The sequence below is a fragment of the Calliphora vicina genome, chromosome 3, assembly GCF_958450345.1.
Source record: "Calliphora vicina chromosome 3, idCalVici1.1, whole genome shotgun sequence".
Taxonomy (NCBI): Eukaryota; Metazoa; Arthropoda; class Insecta; order Diptera; family Calliphoridae; genus Calliphora; species Calliphora vicina.
The window spans coordinates 70,736,597-70,755,940 of NC_088782.1; the positions used below are offsets into that span (position 1 = coordinate 70,736,597).

The 19,344-nt window shown below is 29.1% G+C and overlaps 1 protein-coding gene across 1 annotated transcript; it reads right to left on the minus strand.

Moving 5' to 3' along the window:
- Positions 1-448: 448 nt before the first annotated feature.
- sgl (UDP-glucose 6-dehydrogenase sgl) lies at positions 449-18,557 on the minus strand. Its single transcript, XM_065503105.1, has 4 exons — positions 18,045-18,557; positions 2,413-2,551; positions 1,366-2,330; positions 449-710 (listed from the first exon to the last, which is right to left on the minus strand). The coding sequence occupies exons 1-4, from the start codon at positions 18,201-18,203 to the stop codon at positions 534-536; spliced, it is 1,440 nt and encodes a 479-aa protein (XP_065359177.1). The 5' UTR covers positions 18,204-18,557; the 3' UTR covers positions 449-533.
- Between the last annotated feature and the right edge of the window lie 787 nt (positions 18,558-19,344).

A 19,344-nucleotide genomic window follows, 5' to 3' on the forward strand; every position in this document is an offset into this window, starting at 1 on the left:
GTGTTGTGTTTTTGTGTATTTGTGTTTATATTTAATTGAAAGACAAAATTTGAATTTGTTAACATAACTTACATGTTTAATCAAGTATCAATACTAAAATAAAAAGGTAAACTATTTTAAATATTTTACCATTTTATGGTTAAATTAAAAAATATATTGCCGCTTATTTGGAATTGATTTCAAAAATTACTTTCCATTTAATAAATGGAACAATCAACATCATTGTCAAAGTCATAAAGTACATCATTTATGTTTTCTTATTTACATTAATAATAAGTTTTATTTCTTTTGTTTATTTTTTTTCTTTAATTTCTTTAAATACTGTGCAAGGTCATAAGTATAGACATGATTTCTTTTCATTTAAATATAGAGTGTTTTGTATAAATAGGAAAAAAGGAAGGAAGGAAGAAAGAAAGAAAGTATGTTTTGGAGGAATTCATTCAATGCGTTTGTTTTTAATTTCACCTTCTTGCTGTGTGAAGACAATTGTTTCTTTTGGTAAAACTTGCATTCAGTTTTACCGTTTTTTTACCCTACAATTGTGGCACACTACCCCAGGAACGCATAAGGCCAGTACGTAAATATTTTTTGCCAATTGTTTGGACATGGAAACCAATTTGTTGTAAACGTTCATGATCTAAAATTTTGCGGCCATCAAAAATGTATGCTGGTTTCATCATGGACTGATAAATGCGTTGATAATCAAGAGTCTGAAAGGAATTAGAAATAAAGAGTTGATTAAATAATTGAAACAAGTCGTGTGCAAAATTTTTTTAGATACATATACTGTGGTAGACATTCGTTTGTATGCACTATTTAAAAATAATGATTTCGTGTAAATAATTGGGTTTTTAACACGAAATTTTCCTACATATTTTAACAAATTAATTAAATTTGCGTTAAAAATTTAACTATTTAGAAAATGAGATCTTAAAATTTGCAAATTGAATAGAGAAGAATTCGATAAATTTGCTAAATAAGAAGTAACTTATGGAAAGAGAAATTGTAGGCGTTGATTCCTTCTAATGTTTTCATATAAAAATACTTGGTAAATACATTTTTTTAACAAAAGAATTGTTTTAAATATTTGTCTAAAAGTTTACGCTTTGATGAAGATTATTTAAGATTGGAGACAGCCGAATATGGCACTCTTAATTGTTTACTTATATCAATAATATAGCGATATAAATTACAATTTTATTTTAATATTTATTATTCAAATCGTTTGTAAAAATAGTCAAACAAATATCTTAGTTTCTTTAAAAATTGTCTGCCACTGTATCTTACAAAATAAATCTTTTTAAATTAATATTAAAAACAAAATTAATTTTTTTATTGTGAAAAAATATTCAATAATCAACTTACCACAAATTCATCCCACTCTGTACACAGAACAATTGCATGTGTTCCTCTAACAGCACTATAGGGATCACTGTGTATTTGTACAGCTTGTTTAACACTCTCGGGAGACTCTGTAACACAAGGATGTGTCAAATCATCTATAATTTGCTCCGGCTCTACTTTAGGATCGTAAATATCCAATTTGGCGCCCTCCTCCAACAAAGTTTTACATACAGCTATGGCCGGTGTTTCGCGAGTGTCGCCGGTGTTTTTCTTAAAAGCAAAACCCAATATAGAGATGTGTTTGTTGGAAACCGTATTGAAAAGACTTTCAATGATTTTTTGTGAGAAACGATTCTTTTGATATTCATTCATATCGATAACCTGTTGCCAATAAGCAGCAACTTCGGGCAAATTAAGACCCTCACATATATAAACCAGATTGAGTATGTCTTTTTGGAAACAACTGCCACCAAAGCCAACCGAAGCTTGTAGGAATTTCGGACCAATGCGTGAGTCTAAACCAATAGCTCTGGCCACTTCAGAGACATCAGCTCCTGTTGCCTCGCATACCGCCGACAGAGAATTAATACTGGAAATTCTTTGAGCCAAGAAAGCATTAGCTGCTAATTTCGACAGTTCCGAACTCCAGGTGTTTGTGGTTAGGATATTACCCTTAGGAATCCAGTGTTCATAAATCCATGACAACTTTTCTACAGCCTTGTGGCCGTCTGGAGTCTCTTCACCGCCAATAAGTACACGATCAGCATGCAAAAGATCTTCGATGGCAGTTCCCTCGGCTAAGAATTCGGGATTTGAAAGGATATCGTAACGTATACCGGGTTTTTGATTGGCATGCAAAATGTGCATAATACTTTCGGCAGCTCTTACGGGCACAGTGCTCTTCTCAACAACAATTTTATTCGATTGTGCTATTTCGGCAATCATACGGGCAGCACTCTCAACATATTTCAAATCAGCAGCTCGACCTATAGGAGTTTTTTTTTGTTTTTTTTTGCAAATTCAGTTTTATTTGCTGTTAAAAAATCAATAATATTTTAGAGTATTTACCTTTTCCATTGCCAAACGTCTTTGTGGGTGTGTTAACAGATATGAAAATAAGATCAGCTTCTTTAATGGCAGTCTCAATATCAGTCGAAAAGAATAAATTAACATTGCGGCATTTTTTGACAACATCATCTAGACCGGGCTGAAATTAAATTTAACCTATTAATATTTATAATAATAAATTTTAATAATAGAAATTGTCGGGTAATTTTGAGAATTTCTCTATAAGATTTATTTTTGTTACCCAAACTAAAATTTTTCAGTCACAGTAGACTGAATCATTCTATTACCAATAAATACGGTTATCACAACCTAAACAGTTTTCTTTATAAAATATTTTTTTCTTTTCTAGTAGGTCGTCTTAATACAAGTTTTAATTTTAATTTCTTAAGTGAATTAACATAACGAGAAAGGGCTGAATCACCATTATCCAGTATTTTCGTTTATATAACTCCACTCGGAATCCCCCTTTAATTCTACCCAGGATATCTAATTGTACATTTGAGATATCATGTTTAATAAGAATTATGGAATTTCAGTTTTACCATTTCGGCCCTAAACGAAAATATTTGAATTTTAGGCAGTGAGAGCAAATTCTTTCTTAGATATGATTTATTATATTGTTACATTAATATTATTTTATTTTAAATTTCCTTTTAGGAACATTAAAATTTATACTGAACTAGCTTGACCCGGTACGCTTCGCTACCTCTGTCGTAGTAAAATAAAAAATATATAGCCTATTGACGCTTCCCAGTAATGATCTATCTACGTTCCACGCCTAAACGGTTCAGCCGTTTAGGCGTGATGCTCAAACAAATAAACAAACCAACAAACAAACTTACAAAGACATTTATATATTTATATAGATTAATCATAATATAAATAAATAATTTAGTGTTATCAAATTCCCGTGAATTAACATATTTTTGGGAATTAAATAAGACCGGGAAATTAGTAACAGTAACCCTAATTAGTTTATACAAAACTGAAATTTCAATTCAATACATTAAAAGTTTGTAGTAGTTGTCGGAAAATGTAGTCTTTAGATAAGATTCTTTATGAAATAACTAACAGAAAACTACTTGAAGAAACAATTAGAAACCATTATTGTGTTAAACAGAATAATAATAATGATAATTGCATTTTTAATTTAAACTAATAAACAAGCATTTACATTTAAATTTGTAACATAAATATTATTCAAAGCTATTAAATTTACAATTAGACTTTTAAAACAAATTTATTAATAATTAAAAGTAATAAAAGTGTTAAAAATATACGTGTCATTTGACACCACTCAAAGGCCTTTCAAAATTTGAAAAACACAAAAGAGTTGTTTACACAATTGTATCTAAAAAACACATAACACTTCCTCCATGAGGGTGTTACATCAATTCTTTTCAAATTAATATTAAAACTACAAAAGTACATAATTCTTTTTTACACACATTAGGTAAATTACAAAAAAAAAAATCCATTAACTACGTACCAGTGAGTATATGAATTGTAGACCAAGAAATATTGTTAATTATAAAACAATACATGTATTGAACTATTTCAAGAATTCTGTTATTTTTTTTATGAAACGTGCAAAGCATAGAAAATTTTAATCGTAGAAAGACCTAAATTCTGGTATTTCTTCTAAACAAATACTAATACAACAACAACATTTTTAAGTTAATATAATTAATGAAAAAAAACTATGAAATGTGAGTGTAAAAAGAAAAACGAAACAAAAAAAAAACCCCAATGGATATTGAAGTTTAACACATCTGGTTTATTTCATACAATGTATATGCGAGTCTTAAAAAATAGCAAAAATCAAAGTAAATTTTTGCTTAAATTCTAATGTTTATTTTGTCTGATTTCGCAGAAATTCTATTAAATTTAGATTCTAAATTATTTAAAAGTATTTTTATCCTGTGTTTTATAGTTTCCATCTACAATTTATCTTACATTTGTTCGGAAACTATTTTAAAACTGGTGCAAATATTATGAACTTTTATCATTCACTTTGCGATTTCAATATATTCTTCTGTTTATTGTTATTTTTTTGTTATAATTTAGGGGTTTATTCCAATGTTATAACTAAGATAAGAATTGTATACTTGAAAGTGATTCCAGACGAAAGACGTAATAATAGGTAGGTAGTATATCATATTCAATACATCGAATATTTTAATTTAATATATTTTTGATCTAATTCAATGATGCGCAGCCCAAAACCACAATTGTGTAAAATCAAATCACATGTATTTTTATGCTCTTACATTTTAGTATTCGTTGTCCACTCAACGAGACAACTAGGAATACGCATGAGCACTGGTGTATGAATTTTTCTTTATTTTTCCAGTTTTTGTATTTGTGTGTTTGTAGGTGCACTGAATAAAATAAAGAATTGAATGTGTGGTGAGAGAATTTACTTTTGCGCACCTCTGATCTAATTATAACTAGTGTTTTTATTGGAAACTAGCTGACCCGGTGCGCTTCGCCACCCCAATTAGAAGAAAGAAATAGTACTATCAAGTCTCACTTTGTGAATCTAATTGTAAATGTCTAATTTCATATTTCTGGGTCCATTATTATAGAAAATGCAAAATGTGTTCCTAATTTTAAATTTTTATGTTTATTATTATAAAATATTCAAAAAGTACCATTGCAATAAGGAAATAGTACCATTGATTATCACTTTTAAATTCGCATTCACTAAACCAAGCTTGAATTTTAGATTTGTATATCATTTCCTATATTATCAACTAATTTTGTTTCTATAATACTTAAGATTTAATAAATTATCACAAAACCGAAACCGATCGGTTTTTAATTTTTTAAAACCGAAACCGCGCTTTTGAAATTCTTCGATTTTTTGGAAAGTCTAGGTCCATTATTATAGGAAATTCAAAAAAAGTACCATTAGAATATATAAAAAGTACCAAAAATCCCCCACTTGTGGTTTCCCACTCACTCGGGTCCATATAAGCTTAATCTCATGGCTTTAGGTTCATTGGTGTAGAAATTACAAAAAGTACCATTCGAATAAAGAAAAAGTACCAAAAAGTCTCCCCTAGAATTCTAACTCACTTAGGACCATGTATGCTTAATTTCATGTTTTTAAGTCCATTGCTATAGAAAATTAAAAAAAGTACCATTAGAATAAACAAAAGGTACCATGAGGTATCCGCTTGAATTTTCAATCACTTAGGACCATATACGCTTAATTTCATATTTCTAGGTCCATTATGTTATAGAAAATTCAAAAAGTACCATTAGAATATAGAAAAAGTACCAAAAAGCACCCACTTGTAGTTGCTCACCCACTCGGGTCCGTATAACCTTTATTTAATGTTTCTAGGTTCATTGGTGAAGAAATTACAAAAAGTACCATTTGAATAAAGAATAAGTACCAAAAATTCTCCCCCTAGACTTCTCACTCACTTAGGACCATATACATATATGTTTAATTTCGTGTTTCTAAGTCCATTGTTATAGAAAATTCAAAAAAGTACCATTAGAATATAGAAAAAGTACTAAAAAGTATACACTTGTGGTTTTCCAGTCACTCGGGTTCATATAAGCTTTATTTCATGATTCTAGGTTCATTGGTGAAGAAATTACAAAAAGTACCATTCGAATAAAGAAAAAGTACCAAAAAGTGTCCCCTTAGAATTCTCACTCACTTAGGACCATATATGTTTAATTTCATGTTTATAAGTCCATTGTTATAGAAAATTCAAAAAAGTACCATTAGAATATAGAAAAAGTACCAAAAAGCAGCCACTTGCGGATTCCCACTCACTCTGGTCCATATAACCTTTATTTTATATTTCAAGGTTCATTGGTGAAGAAATTACAAAAAGTACCATTCGAATAAAGAAAAAGTACCAAAAAGTCTCCCCTAGAATTCTAACTCACTTAGGACCATGTATGCTTAATTTCATGTTTTTAAGTCCATTGCTATAGAAAATTAAAAAAAAGTACCATTAGAATAAACAAAAGGTACCATGAGGTATCCGCTTGAATTTTCAATCACTTAGGACCATATACGCTTAGTTTCATATTTAGGTCCATTATATTATAGAAAATTCAAAAAGTACCATTAGAATATAGAAAAAGTACCAAAAAGCACCCACTTGTAGTTTCCCACTCACTCGGTTCCATATAAGCTTTATTTCATGTTTCTAGGTTCATTGGTGAAGAAATTACAAAAAGTACCAATCGAATAAAGAAAAAGTACCACAAAGTCTCCCCATAGAATTCTCACTTACTTAGGACCATATATGCTTAATTTCATGTTTCTAAGTTCATTGTTATAGAAAATTCAAAAAAGTACTATTAGAATAAACAAAAAGTACCAAAAAGTCTCCCCTAGAATTCTCACTCACTTAGGACCATATATGCTTAACTTCATATTTCTATGTCCATTATTACAGAAAATTCAAAAAGTACCATTCGAATATAGAAAAAGTACCAAAAAGCAGTCACTTGTAGATTCCCACTCACTCCGATCTTAATTTCATGTTTTTAGGTTCATTGGTGAAGAAATTACAAAAAGTACCATTCGAATAAAGAAAAAGTACCTAAAAGTCTCCCCCTAGAATTCTCACTCACTTAGGACCATATATGCTTAATTTCATGTCTCTAAGTCCATTGTTATAGAAAATTCAAAAAAGTACCATTAGAATATAGAAAAAGGACCAAAAAGCCCACACTTAAGGTTTCCCACTCACTCGGTTCCATATAAGCTTTATTTAATGTTTCTAGGTTCATTGGTGAAGAAATTACAAAAAGTACCAATCGAATAAAGAAAAAGTACCAAAAAGTCTCCCCCTAGAATTATCACTTACTTAGGACCATATATGCTTAATTTCATGTTTCTAAGTCCATAGTTATAGAAAATTCAAAAAGTACCATTAGAATAAAGAAAAAGTACCAAAAAGTCTCCCCCTAGAATTCTCACTCACTTATGACCATATATGCTTAATTTCATGTTTCTAAGTCCGTAGTTATAGAAAATTCAAAAAAGTACCATTAGAATATAGAAAAAGTACCAAAAAACCCACACTTGTGGTTTTCCACTCACTCGGTTTATATATAAGCTTTATTTCATGTTTCTAGGTTCATTGGTGAAGAAATTACAAAAAGTACCATTCCAATAAAGAAAAAGTACCAAAAAGTCCCCCGCTAGAATTCTCACTCACTTAGGACCATATATGTTTAATTTCATGTTTCTAAGTCCATTATTATAGAAATTTCAAAAAAGTACCATTAGATGAACAAAAAAGTACCTATAGTTCAGTTCACACATTTTGGTACCTAAATATTATCCCCTATTCCTAACACTAACTTCACTCAAATAAATATCAGCTAACTTTAATGTCGATAACTGAAATAATTTAAAATTTTAAAAAAGTACCATTAGGAGAAAAGTACCAATTTCCCTTTTTTTACTTGAACACCCCTCAAGTTTGAAATTTAAAAATATTCCATTTTGCCAAAATTTTTTGTATGAATCCAGGAACCAACGTTAAAAAAAATTATCAAAATTGGCTTAATAATTTCAAATATAATGTATTTTCACGATTTTATCCCCTTTTTGGTACCTTTTTTATCCCCATTGAGGTGGTACAATTTCATTCAAATAAATTTCTGTAACGTGGTGGGAGCTCATAATAAAATATTCGTATGTCTATGTCAAATTATAGAAAAACATATTTTATGAAAAAGTACCGAAAATTAACACAATTTTTATCCCTCAAAGGTTCGAATTTCCAAAAAGTACCAAACTTATATTTTTTATTTTTTGTTAATTAAAGAATACGATTTAAAATTTGTTTCTATGTTTATTGGTTTAAAAGATACATAGGGTGCAAAAAAAGTACCAAAATACAGTTTTTACCCGTTTTCTCCCCTAAAAGTTTCGAATTTCCAAAAAGTACGAAACACCTGTCAGCTTATTTTTTAAATGGAGTAACATACTATTTTAAGTTTTTTTGTATCTTTATTAGTTTTGAAGATATAAGGTTACCGAATTTACCCGTTTTTACCCCCTAAACGTTCGAATTTCCAAAAATCCCTTCTTATCGGATCGTTTTGGGGAGGGAGGAACCCACAGTTAAAATTTCGTGATTCTAGCTTCAGCCGTTTGGGCTGTGCGATGATGAATCAGTCAGTCAGTAACGTTACTCTTTTATATATATAGATAAAGAGTGAGTCAAAAATTGTATACCCTCCTCAGTCCCAAGGAAAAACCAAGCGTCGAAAGTCTTAAAAAATATTTTTTTATGCTTCTGGAAGAAACAATAGAATAAAAAAATTGTTCAAGGACATAAAGGACGAAAGGATTCTGAGATATTGTAGGTGCAGTCAGCTGAACATTCGTAACCAAATGAAATAAAAAATATTTATTTAGACACTTTTCTTTTTAAATTCATGAAAATAATTACACTCCTGGATGAAAATTGATTGATTAGGAATGGAACTCCATGAAGAACTACCGATCATTTGAAATATGTACATTTGGGTGGGTCGATTTTTTTTCACGAAAAATCGTATAGCAGAAACACATTCTATGGAAAATTCTAAGAAATTTTCCCCAAGAAACCATAGGTCTAAAATCAAATCCTATCTTGCACATTTCGTCTTTTATCCAATGATATTTCAGTATAGGTATATTTTTTTAATAGTTTTTTTATTGGATAAAGGACGAAATGTGCATGATAGGATTTGATTTTAGACCTATTTTTTCTTTGGGATAATTTCTTAGAATTTTCCGAAGATTGCGTTTCTGCTATACGATTTCTTACTTTTCGATCGTCCATACAAATCGACCCGGCCTAATGTACATAGTTTGATTTTATACTTCAATTCCCGGGAATATTTTTTTTTGTTAATTTTCGGGAATTTCTTCATAAGTTTTCATCTAAAAGTTAAAATTTTCAGATTCGTTTCGATGGCCAAATTTGTTCATTCAATTATATCCATAGATTTTTCGGTTCTAGCAGCAGATAGTCAGTTGGCAAAGAAGTATTACAGTTGAAATAACCGAATTTTTTTTCACTCAACTCAAGCCACAGCAAAAAATTTGGTTACTAAGAATGAATCTAATTTAAAGTTTATGCTATTAAAGGAATTATTAAGATGCATAACATTACAACTTTCAGTGATATTCAATGAATATTATTTATATTTAAAGAAAATAATAACAATAATAGTGGTTCAATTTTGTTTATCTACATTCAGATTTGAAAAATGTATCTAATTTACGCATGTTTTATAGATTTAACATGGTCGAAATTCTTAAGTTTTTTAATTAAACAAAGAATTTATTGATTTTATACTGATTAAAACTACGACTGTGAAAATACCGATAAAATGCCACTATTAAATTAGAAACCCTTATAAAGGCTGCACCAACATTGTACAACCAAATATAGTTATTTTATACTTCTTTTAAAACCCTGTTATAATCAAACCAAAAAAAATTTTCTGGTTTTTGGTTTAATTTAGTGTTAAAAAATTCCCGGGAATGATACGATTTTTTAATTTCCTCCCGGGAAAGAAAAAAGTCCGGGAACTTTAAAAAAATTAATTGAAACGTACTCTACGAACAACTGATCACAAAATTAATTACAAATTTTTAGTGTGGCCTGCTAGAAAAAAAAATTCCCTGTTTTTAGAACAAGAAACATGTTCACATAGCCGTATAAATGGTCGTAAGACGAACAATTGTTTTTTTAAACAGGTCTGCAGACGTTTGACAAATGTCCAGAAGGCTGCACGCCAGGACCGAGGAGAAAACACACTATTCCAGCCAAAACTTATCCCTGGACCTACAAATTATTATTTTTTTTTATCACGTTAGCTTTTAGAAGTATGTCAGATATTTGGGGTATTCACACGGTGTGCTATTAAGTCATATTTGTCATAAAGTACTAAAGTTTTACAATATTTTTAAAAAGTTTTTGTTATGCTTCAAAGAAAAAAGTGCTAAAATAATAAGACCTTTTATGCAGTGTTTATTGTATTGTCATAACTAAACAGTGTAAATCTAATTCGAAAGGCAAAAACTCTTAAACGAGTCCTTGTAACGACTTATATAACGCCATATTAAGTCGGACCTACAATGGGTCAAAATCGGTAAAATTATTTTTTAACCCGAATTTTTTTTAACAAAAAAAAAAACATAAAATTTGTTTCACTAATAAATTTAAAAAAAAATTTGTTTTATGTTGCGGATGGACGAGGTAATGTTCAAGAATAATACCGGACAAAAAAACAAAAATCCCCAAGAAGTGTTTTGTGTGTCAAGCCACCTCGTCCAAAAAAGTAATGGAAGCAACTATAAAATCTTTAATGGGAGGGTTTCCGGAATTTTAATGTTTAATGAATATGTATAATAATTGAATAAATTTACGTATTTTTGAGAACTTTTCTATTGATCGGTAAAAGTTTTATTTAACTTAATACAAGTATAAGTTTTTTTTGGCTCACTCTTTAAATGTTCTTAAATTTAAGTTATATCAATAGTGCGTTTATTGTTGTGGCACGAAGTGTATAATAAGTTAAAACTAAATTGATTGCAAACAAGGTTGTACAAAAAAGAAGTTATTTATTGTACATTAATTGTAAAACATGAAATTAATTTGTTTTTCAACTTGTGAAACAAGATGTCAAAATAAATTAACTACAGTAAGGTAAATAATTGAAAACAAGTGAAATATTTGAATTCTAGCGGCAATACAAGAATTTAATTTTATGTTTGCTTAGTCTTAAAGAATATAGAAAGTTTTTGTTAATACAACTGTTATTTATTACCAAATAAATAAATATAAATTCTACAGAATTCATATGTAGATAAAAAATATTGACAATTTAAAGAGAGTTTTTTTACACACACTTTTCAGCTGATTAAATACATGTATTATATATGTCTACCAAATGAAAAGAAATAAAATTGCTACTTAAAAACGTCACGATCGAAAAGGGTATAAACGTGTTAATTTAATTTACTTTATAATCTACTACGAAATTGTTATAAAACCTTAAACTTTATGAAATTTAATATTTTTTTATATAATTATGCACAATGTATCTATGAGCATTTCGAAATAATACTAATTTGTTAAATCATTTATAAACTCAAGTATTTTTATTATATTCTTGAAGGTTTAAGAAATATTATTTGCAATGTAAATACTACATAGTACATATTAACATATTTCTAAGTAACAACAAGCAAAAAATAACTTTAAAGAACAAAAATTATACAAGATTTATATTAAAAAAAACAACCATGTAGTATGTGCAAAAAAACTTAATTGTTAAAGATTTGTTGAAAAATCATTAAAATAAACATTAAAAAATAATAATGATGAAACGAAATAAATTTATTCTACTCGCATTCATGTGGCACAAGGTTACCATCATATTTTAAAGATTATTATGGTCAGAACGATATGTTTATATTGGAAATAGTTTTTTTTTATTATATTTGTTAGCATATGATAGGGAGAACTGTGAAATCCTTTTGTCTATTTAAACTAACTTTTCAAATACGTCTTTTGGAAATACATGTCATGCCTTTTGTTTGGGAAATCTATGAAATCTTGCTGTCTATTTAAACTCCCTCTTTGGGACATCGGTGGACATCTTGTTCAACTTTCCACGACTTTCGGGGTGAACGGACCCCATTTCTGGGGTCACTTTTGTGTGTACGCTGTGGTTTAAACCCCAAAGCGGGTAGAAAATCATAGGTTTAATGTCTGATTTTGTGCTAGTTTGCCATTAATTAATTAATTAATATCAAAATGCTTAGGAAATGTATTGGAGGGTTTGGTGGTGAAAACCACACACTTTGACTTTTATCAGCTGTGAGTTTTTGAAGTCAGTGGCCATATGTTGGAATGGCTTACCAGGCATTGTGCTAGGCATTGCTGATTGTGTGTTCACTGCTAGTCACACAATGGCGGTGTAAAACGCATTGTTTCTATCCGGTGTTAAGAGCATGATGTTTTAAGGTCTTCGATGCAGGTACAAACGATAATCAAAGAAACAGAGTCTATTTAACTATGTCTGATATTTTTTGATTAATGAATAATATTAATTTAAAATTGTATAACGAAATAAAAAAATTGTATAACGAAATAAAAGTAACCGAATGAGCTTTCGTACCGAAAAAAAATTTAGATAGCGATATTATAATAAAATGTACTAGATTTCTTGTTCCATTTCGATATACTGCATTCGACGAATACGGTAAATTCGAACCCAGTATTGATCTTAAAATTCTGTAAAAACTGCAAAAATTAATTGTGACCTTTGACTTTAAATACTTTGAATGGTGCCAGATGATTTTGAATTAATTTTATTAATAATAACAATACGTTGTTATCTACAGTTTATCAGTCCATTATGTTTCATTCCTTGGTTTAATTCTTATATAACTTTATATTATCTTTTCACTTTGATATTTATTTATTATTCTAAGAACGGATATAGAAATAAAATTATGATAATTTAGTTGAATTTCTGATTAATTCTTATCATATTATTAAATTAACATTAAATCATTAGCTCTAAAATGTAACCTCATTTTAGTTAATGATTAAAATAATATTTCCTAAAAAAATAAAAACAAAAAAATGCGTCAGTTACTTGATATTTGTAAAGGAAATACATTAAAATATAAAATAAAATGAAAACAAAAAACTAGACAATAGATAAGAGTAACTAAAGCAAACATTTCAATTAAGATAAAAAAGCATTGTTGAGCGAAAAAAAGTTCTCAGTTCTCAAAAGTGCACGGCAGACAAAATAAAAACCCATACACCAGTATGAGAAGTATTATATGAATTGGAAATGGAACTAAAAATTAAAGAGTAATGATAAAAAAAATAACCAACGTAATGTAAAAAAAAACATTAATTGAAATATGAGACAACTTTTACTACAGAGATGACCAAATGTATACAAATTTAAATCAAATGGCGTACAATTAGTTTAAAAACTAATGTTATCTGACTTAAACAGCAGAGATGCGTGCTGGTAGGTATAGGCAATCTAATAAATTAAAATTATTTAAAAAAATGTAACCTTGATAACAACTCAGATAAGACACAACTTTTGCAAACAAATATGAGAAAATTAAAAAAAAGTGCAGCGCATTTAGTACGAGACTTTATACTTAAGTTAATTTATTTAAAATATTTGTAGTCTATCAGGTTGAAAAAGTTTGAAATAAAAGCTTAAAGTTTTTAGATCTACGGAAGAAATTTCTGACCAAGTTCAAAATGTTGCATTAAAAATTTAAGACCAAAATTAAGGTATGCTTTATTACCAAATCGTTTTTAAAATAACAACAAAGGAATCATAGATTTAATGTTTTCTTGATCAGCATAGACTATACCATTTTCATGTTATTTCTTTCATGAAAATCATTATAGTCCGACTCAAATCTTTTTTTTCAGAACTGAATCTATTATTCAGCCAAATCTCCAACAAACCGAAACTTTTAAATGTTAATCGATGGATAGATTTTACGATTTTCATTATCTTAAAAAATCTAATAATTTGGGATATTTAATAATTTTTGAGAAATTTTTTTAAAAAATTTTAAAAAAAAGTTGTTTGTTTTTCACAAGTATTTCAACCATTTGGGGTATCAGTTCTAGGAGACTGTCCTGAACTAGTGATTTTACCTATCACTTAGGGCAGGCGAGGATTCAGGTTAACAATTTGGGGGAGAGGTGAAAATAAATTAAAATTTATATTTTAGCTGAATTATTTTATTTTATATATTCCTTTTTTAAATAAAACTTCTTGGTTTCACCCTGGATCTGCGCCTGTCTTTCTGTAACAATTAGTTACATAAACAGTTACGTGTCCAGTTATTTTAACACTTGCATGTCCTAAGCAAGTGGTAAATTGACCCATTTTGATTACAATGAGACAATGAGATGGTTCAAAGTCAACGCTTTGGATTGACATACCAGTTACATAGAGCCATTTACCTTACTAGCTACCTAACTGGTTACTTGATCAGCTACGTAATTAGTAATTTTAACATGTAGGGTGCTAGTTGTTCTCAAATAGTCAGTTAAAAAGACATATAATAGACAGTTCAATAACCGATTGCTTGTTAACAAACCTTCCTCCAACAACTCTACAATAGATTACTTGTGGTGGGTAAAATAACTAATTTCTAAGTCCCGGTCCACACTGTGGAACATTTGCTGCAAAACATTTTTAAATTCTCTTTTGGAACTGCATTCGTGTCCACACAGTTAAGTTTTTGCTTTTCATTTTTTGACATTTCTGTACAGAACGAATAAATAATAAAATAATAAATTATGAAGTAACCATTTGCCTTCTCTTTGCAATACAAAGATCACACTCCTGTCAAATGACCCTAAATATATCAATTGGAGTTGGCCAAGTGATGAGACATTAGCGACAATTAGTGTCTATTAGATATACATTGACTAATTGCTTTCATATGTGTGAAGATAGCTCCGTTTTTACCCATTATCTATGTTCATGTGTAAATTAACATGGCTCCTACTCAAACAATTATTATGCTAACAGAAATTTTAATATTTACAGTTGACAATAGTTGAATAGTTGAAGCCTTCGTTTGTAATAAATTATTTCTGGTTATCGACTTGAGTAAATTTCTGAAATATTTTCAGAATTTTCTTATTGTAAAAATCTCACAAATACGATTCAGACAAATAGGTTATAGCATCTGATAGAGTGGTCCATTGGCTTAATTTTCCGTATGTTCTATATGAGTGTCTAAAGGTAGGGTCACACATGGCAAATATTTGCTCAAAAAAGCGTAACCACTTTTTTAGCACAAATTTGTTTGACGTGTTTACTCGTACAATTGTTTTGTAAGATCAAACAGCATCAAATTAAATAAAACTAAATTTTTTGTTTTGAATCATCCAAAGTAAAATAAGTTTTTGGAATAAATAAAAGAATTCAAATATATTTTATTTAGTGGTTACGTCTTTTTCGTCAAATATTTGTCATGTGTGACCCTACCTTAAGAATCATTTGTCCAAATATGCCTAAAATCCCTCAGAACACCGATGAATTTCTCAAGTTAAATTAAAAAAAAAAAAATTAAAAATCTCACAAATATAATTCAGAAGACAAATGGGCTATATCATCTGAAAGAGTGATGCATTACCTTCATTTTCCATATGGATTTGTCCAAATATGCGCAAAATCCTTTAGAGAATTGATGAATTCCTCAAAGTTAAAATTTAAAAAAATTGGTTAAAAATATAAAAAACAATTCCGACAATTGGATTATAGCTTTTGATAGAGTGGTCCAATTTTTCATATGACCATTAAAGAAGCATTTGTCCAAATATGGCCAAAATCCCTCAGAAAATCTATAAATTTCTCAAGTTAAAATTAAAAAAAAATCTCACAAATACAATTCAGACAAATGTTTATAGCATCTGAAAGAGTGGTCCATTGGCTTCAGAGAAATGATGAATTTCTCAAAGTTAAATTTTCAACCAATTATTAAGAATCTCACAAATGCAATTCCGACAATTGGATTATAACTACTGATAGAGTATTCCATTGACTTCATTTTGCATATGGTCTATATGAGTAACAAAGAAGCATTTGTACAAATACCCAAATAATCTTTCAGAGAAGGACTATATTAAATTTCGGAAATTTCCACACATAAGAAAACTCCTTTTGAAGTAGAACAGAATTAAGACCAGTGACGCATTTGTGAACAATTGTAGATCAAAACGCATTTAATCCATTAAGAATTCATGGATCACAAAGCAATTATTTAAAAGAAATACGAACATTAAATCTATATATCGTTACCTTAATATACAAACGCCCTAACTCGTTTTTTTTCTCCAAAATTTAGTTTTTTTGCCTACTTTGATAGATAATCCCGTACACCATTAATAAAATAAAATGTCACAACATTCAATTGGTTGAAGACCTTCATACAAATCTGTGTTAAAAAAATCGCAACTAAAGAACTTTAAGTTTTATTAAGTTGTTTTCTTCTCCTGTAAAGTAAGGTAAATGTTATTTAGGGCTTTCTATATTAAGGTAGCGATATATAAAAATGTATAGCAATTCATAAAATAAGAACGGCTGGACCGATTTCTGTAAAATTTTTTGTCAGTTGTTCGTATTTTCGAGGAGAAGGTTTTTACGAAAAAGTCGAAAATTTGGAAAAATCGAGTTTTTGTATGAAATTTTGAAATTATTATTCCTTAATGGCTTTCCAAATCTAACAATAGAAAGTTCTTCGTGTAAATCATGGAAAATTGCGGAAAATTTGAAATGTTGTATTATTACTCTAAAGTTTGTCTGAAGGCTTAAAATTGGGGCGAGGCGAAGTTCGCCGGGTTCGCTATTTCAAATAAATATGTTAAAAATAATAATAAATTTGTTCTTGATTGAACAGTACGTGACCGTAATTCAAAAATATAAAAAGAAGTAATTTAGTAAAAAATTATAATCAAATATTATTTAATTTATTCTACACACATAAATTGGAGTTTATAACTTTCTTTGATTTTATTAGATTGTTACTCAATATTTATAAACTAAATAATATTCCCAGACTCGTAAATAAATAATTCTAGCAACCAAAGTATAAATGAATATTCCCACGTCCAGTAATAAAGACACGCATATACAGTTTAGGTTTGCCAGTATGGCCTTAAAACAATCAAACAAACAAAAGACCAAAGCAATTCAGCACAATTATTATGTATGGCTGAGGTGTCATTTAGAATCAAAAAAAGGCCTCTTAGATTTCATTGACCTTGCGTACACGTTCATTTGTGTGTTTGATTAATAAGTTTATTGGTTTGTTATTGTGTTTTAGCTAGAAATCAAACAGAAACAGCAAGCGAATAAAATTGGGAATCCACAATTTAATTTAAATAAACGAATCTCAACAGCAAAAAAGAGGTTGAATTAGAGTGATAGACACTGATATACTTTAGAAAGACAAACAGGCAGGCACTTGTACGAGTACATTCAGTATGGAGTAACACAAATAATATATGAATTATAGTAAGTAGTTCTGTATGTACTCGTAAGAGGTGTAAAGATGCAAACGAAGGTTAGGTATACAAAATTAAACTATTAATTTGTCTATTTCACTACATATCTAAATATATATTTATTTAAACATTCTTTTACTGAATAGTAATTGAATTAGTAATGGTATGTTTTTTATCATTCCACTTAATTTCAATGTATGTATATTATTCAATGTCAATGAACGCAGAACGTAAAATAAACAAAATTTAACAAGAATTATTATTAATTAAATAATGTTGTTGTAGTATTTTTGGATTCTTAGTCCAATACAACAACTACAAATTCCAAACAGGTTTGCTACAGGTGTTGGCTGACTGGCTGGTCTTCCCTTTGGATAAATTCTGAAATTTGCATACAATCAAATACATTTCAAGATACTACTATTATATACTTTTTTTTCATGTCTTTTATTATTTACTCAACCCGAAATGATTAATTGCTGGGCCAGTTAAAATAATCTATACATATACAGAGCCACAACTAAAATAAATATGTATGTATGAATGGGATATTGACTGCAAACAACTTACCTCGTATATGGGCAATTTATCGGAATTCCATTGAGCTATACGTTCAGAACTTTTGTCTACCACTGTCACAGTAATGTCGGGACATTTTAATGCCATTACTGAACATGTGGGTCCACCAACGTAACCCGCTCCTATGCAACAGACTTTCATAGCACTCATTTCTTAATATTTTTTGTGGTTTGATAAATTTTAAAGAATAAACCACTCTTATCTAAATATTAGAAACAGGAAGTTTGGTTTGATATATTTTTTTTTTGTTTCGGCTTTTGTGTTGACAGCAGCACCAAAAGCAGGGGGAGGGTGTTGTAGCAATGAGAACTTTTCTTTTTTGTGTTTGAATGAAATTTTAAAGATTTAGCACGTTTCTTTTGATATTTTAAATCACTTTTTTACACATTGTTGTTTTACTTGTGATTTCAATTAAATTATACTTTATTTTTCACACATTAAAAATTAAATACACAACAACAAAATTTAACAAAAAAAGGAAGAATTAAAGCAACCCGTGCATCTGCTTTTGCTTAAAATTTTTTTACAAATGAATTCTCTTTGCAGAATAGTTTGACATTTATATAGAGAGCAGTGAATGAATGGCAATGCTTTATGAATGGTTGTCTAATTAAGTACTATATAAATAACATCTCTGTTTTTGCAAGTTAATTTGGCAGCACTTTTTAGCAAAACAAACTAGATTTGTTGAAAAAATTCCCAAATTCTTTTTTTTTAAAGTTCGCATAAATACATGTTTCATGGTTTCTAGGAAAAAAGCGGAGCATTGGCAGGCGGCAAGGAAAAAACCACAAACAACAAATGCGCTAATAACTTGGCCAATAAGTGTTTAATCAAGAAAAGGAGCAGGAGCTCGATCTGTGTGATCAACTTATATTTTTTTTATAAAGACTCACAATAAATAAATTCGCTAACAACTTGGCCATTAAGCGTTTAATTAAGAAAAGGAGCTCGATCTGTGATCACTCATATTTCTCACCAAAAATCGATTTTTTATATAAAAACTCATATTTCTGAACAAAAAACGTTTTTTATATAAAAACTCAAAATATCTATCTATTCACTAACAACGTGGCCAATAAGCGTTTAATCAACAAAAGGAGCTCGATCTGTGATCACTCATATTTCAGGACAAAAATTGTTTTTTTTATACATATAAACTCAAAATATCTAAATTTGCTAACAACGTGGCCAATAAGCGTTTAAACAAGAAAAGGAGCTCTCTATATGTGATCACTCATATTTCTGACCAAAAATCGATTTTTTATATAAAAACAAAAAAAATATCTAA

What these genes read in the sequence shown, in the direction of transcription:
- sgl (XM_065503105.1), bottom strand. Translation starts at nt 18,203, where the DNA reads ATGAGTGCTATGAAAGTCTGTTGCATAGGAGCGGGTTACGTTGGTGGA. An exon ending in ATAAATTGCCCATATACGAG is followed by an intron (nt 2,552 to 18,044) that starts GTAAGTTGTTTG and finishes ATTTAATTTCAG; the next exon opens with CCCGGTCTAGATGATGTTGT. An exon ending in GACGTTTGGCAATGGAAAAG is followed by an intron (nt 2,331 to 2,412) that starts GTAAATACTCTA and finishes AAACTCCTATAG; the next exon opens with GTCGAGCTGCTGATTTGAAA.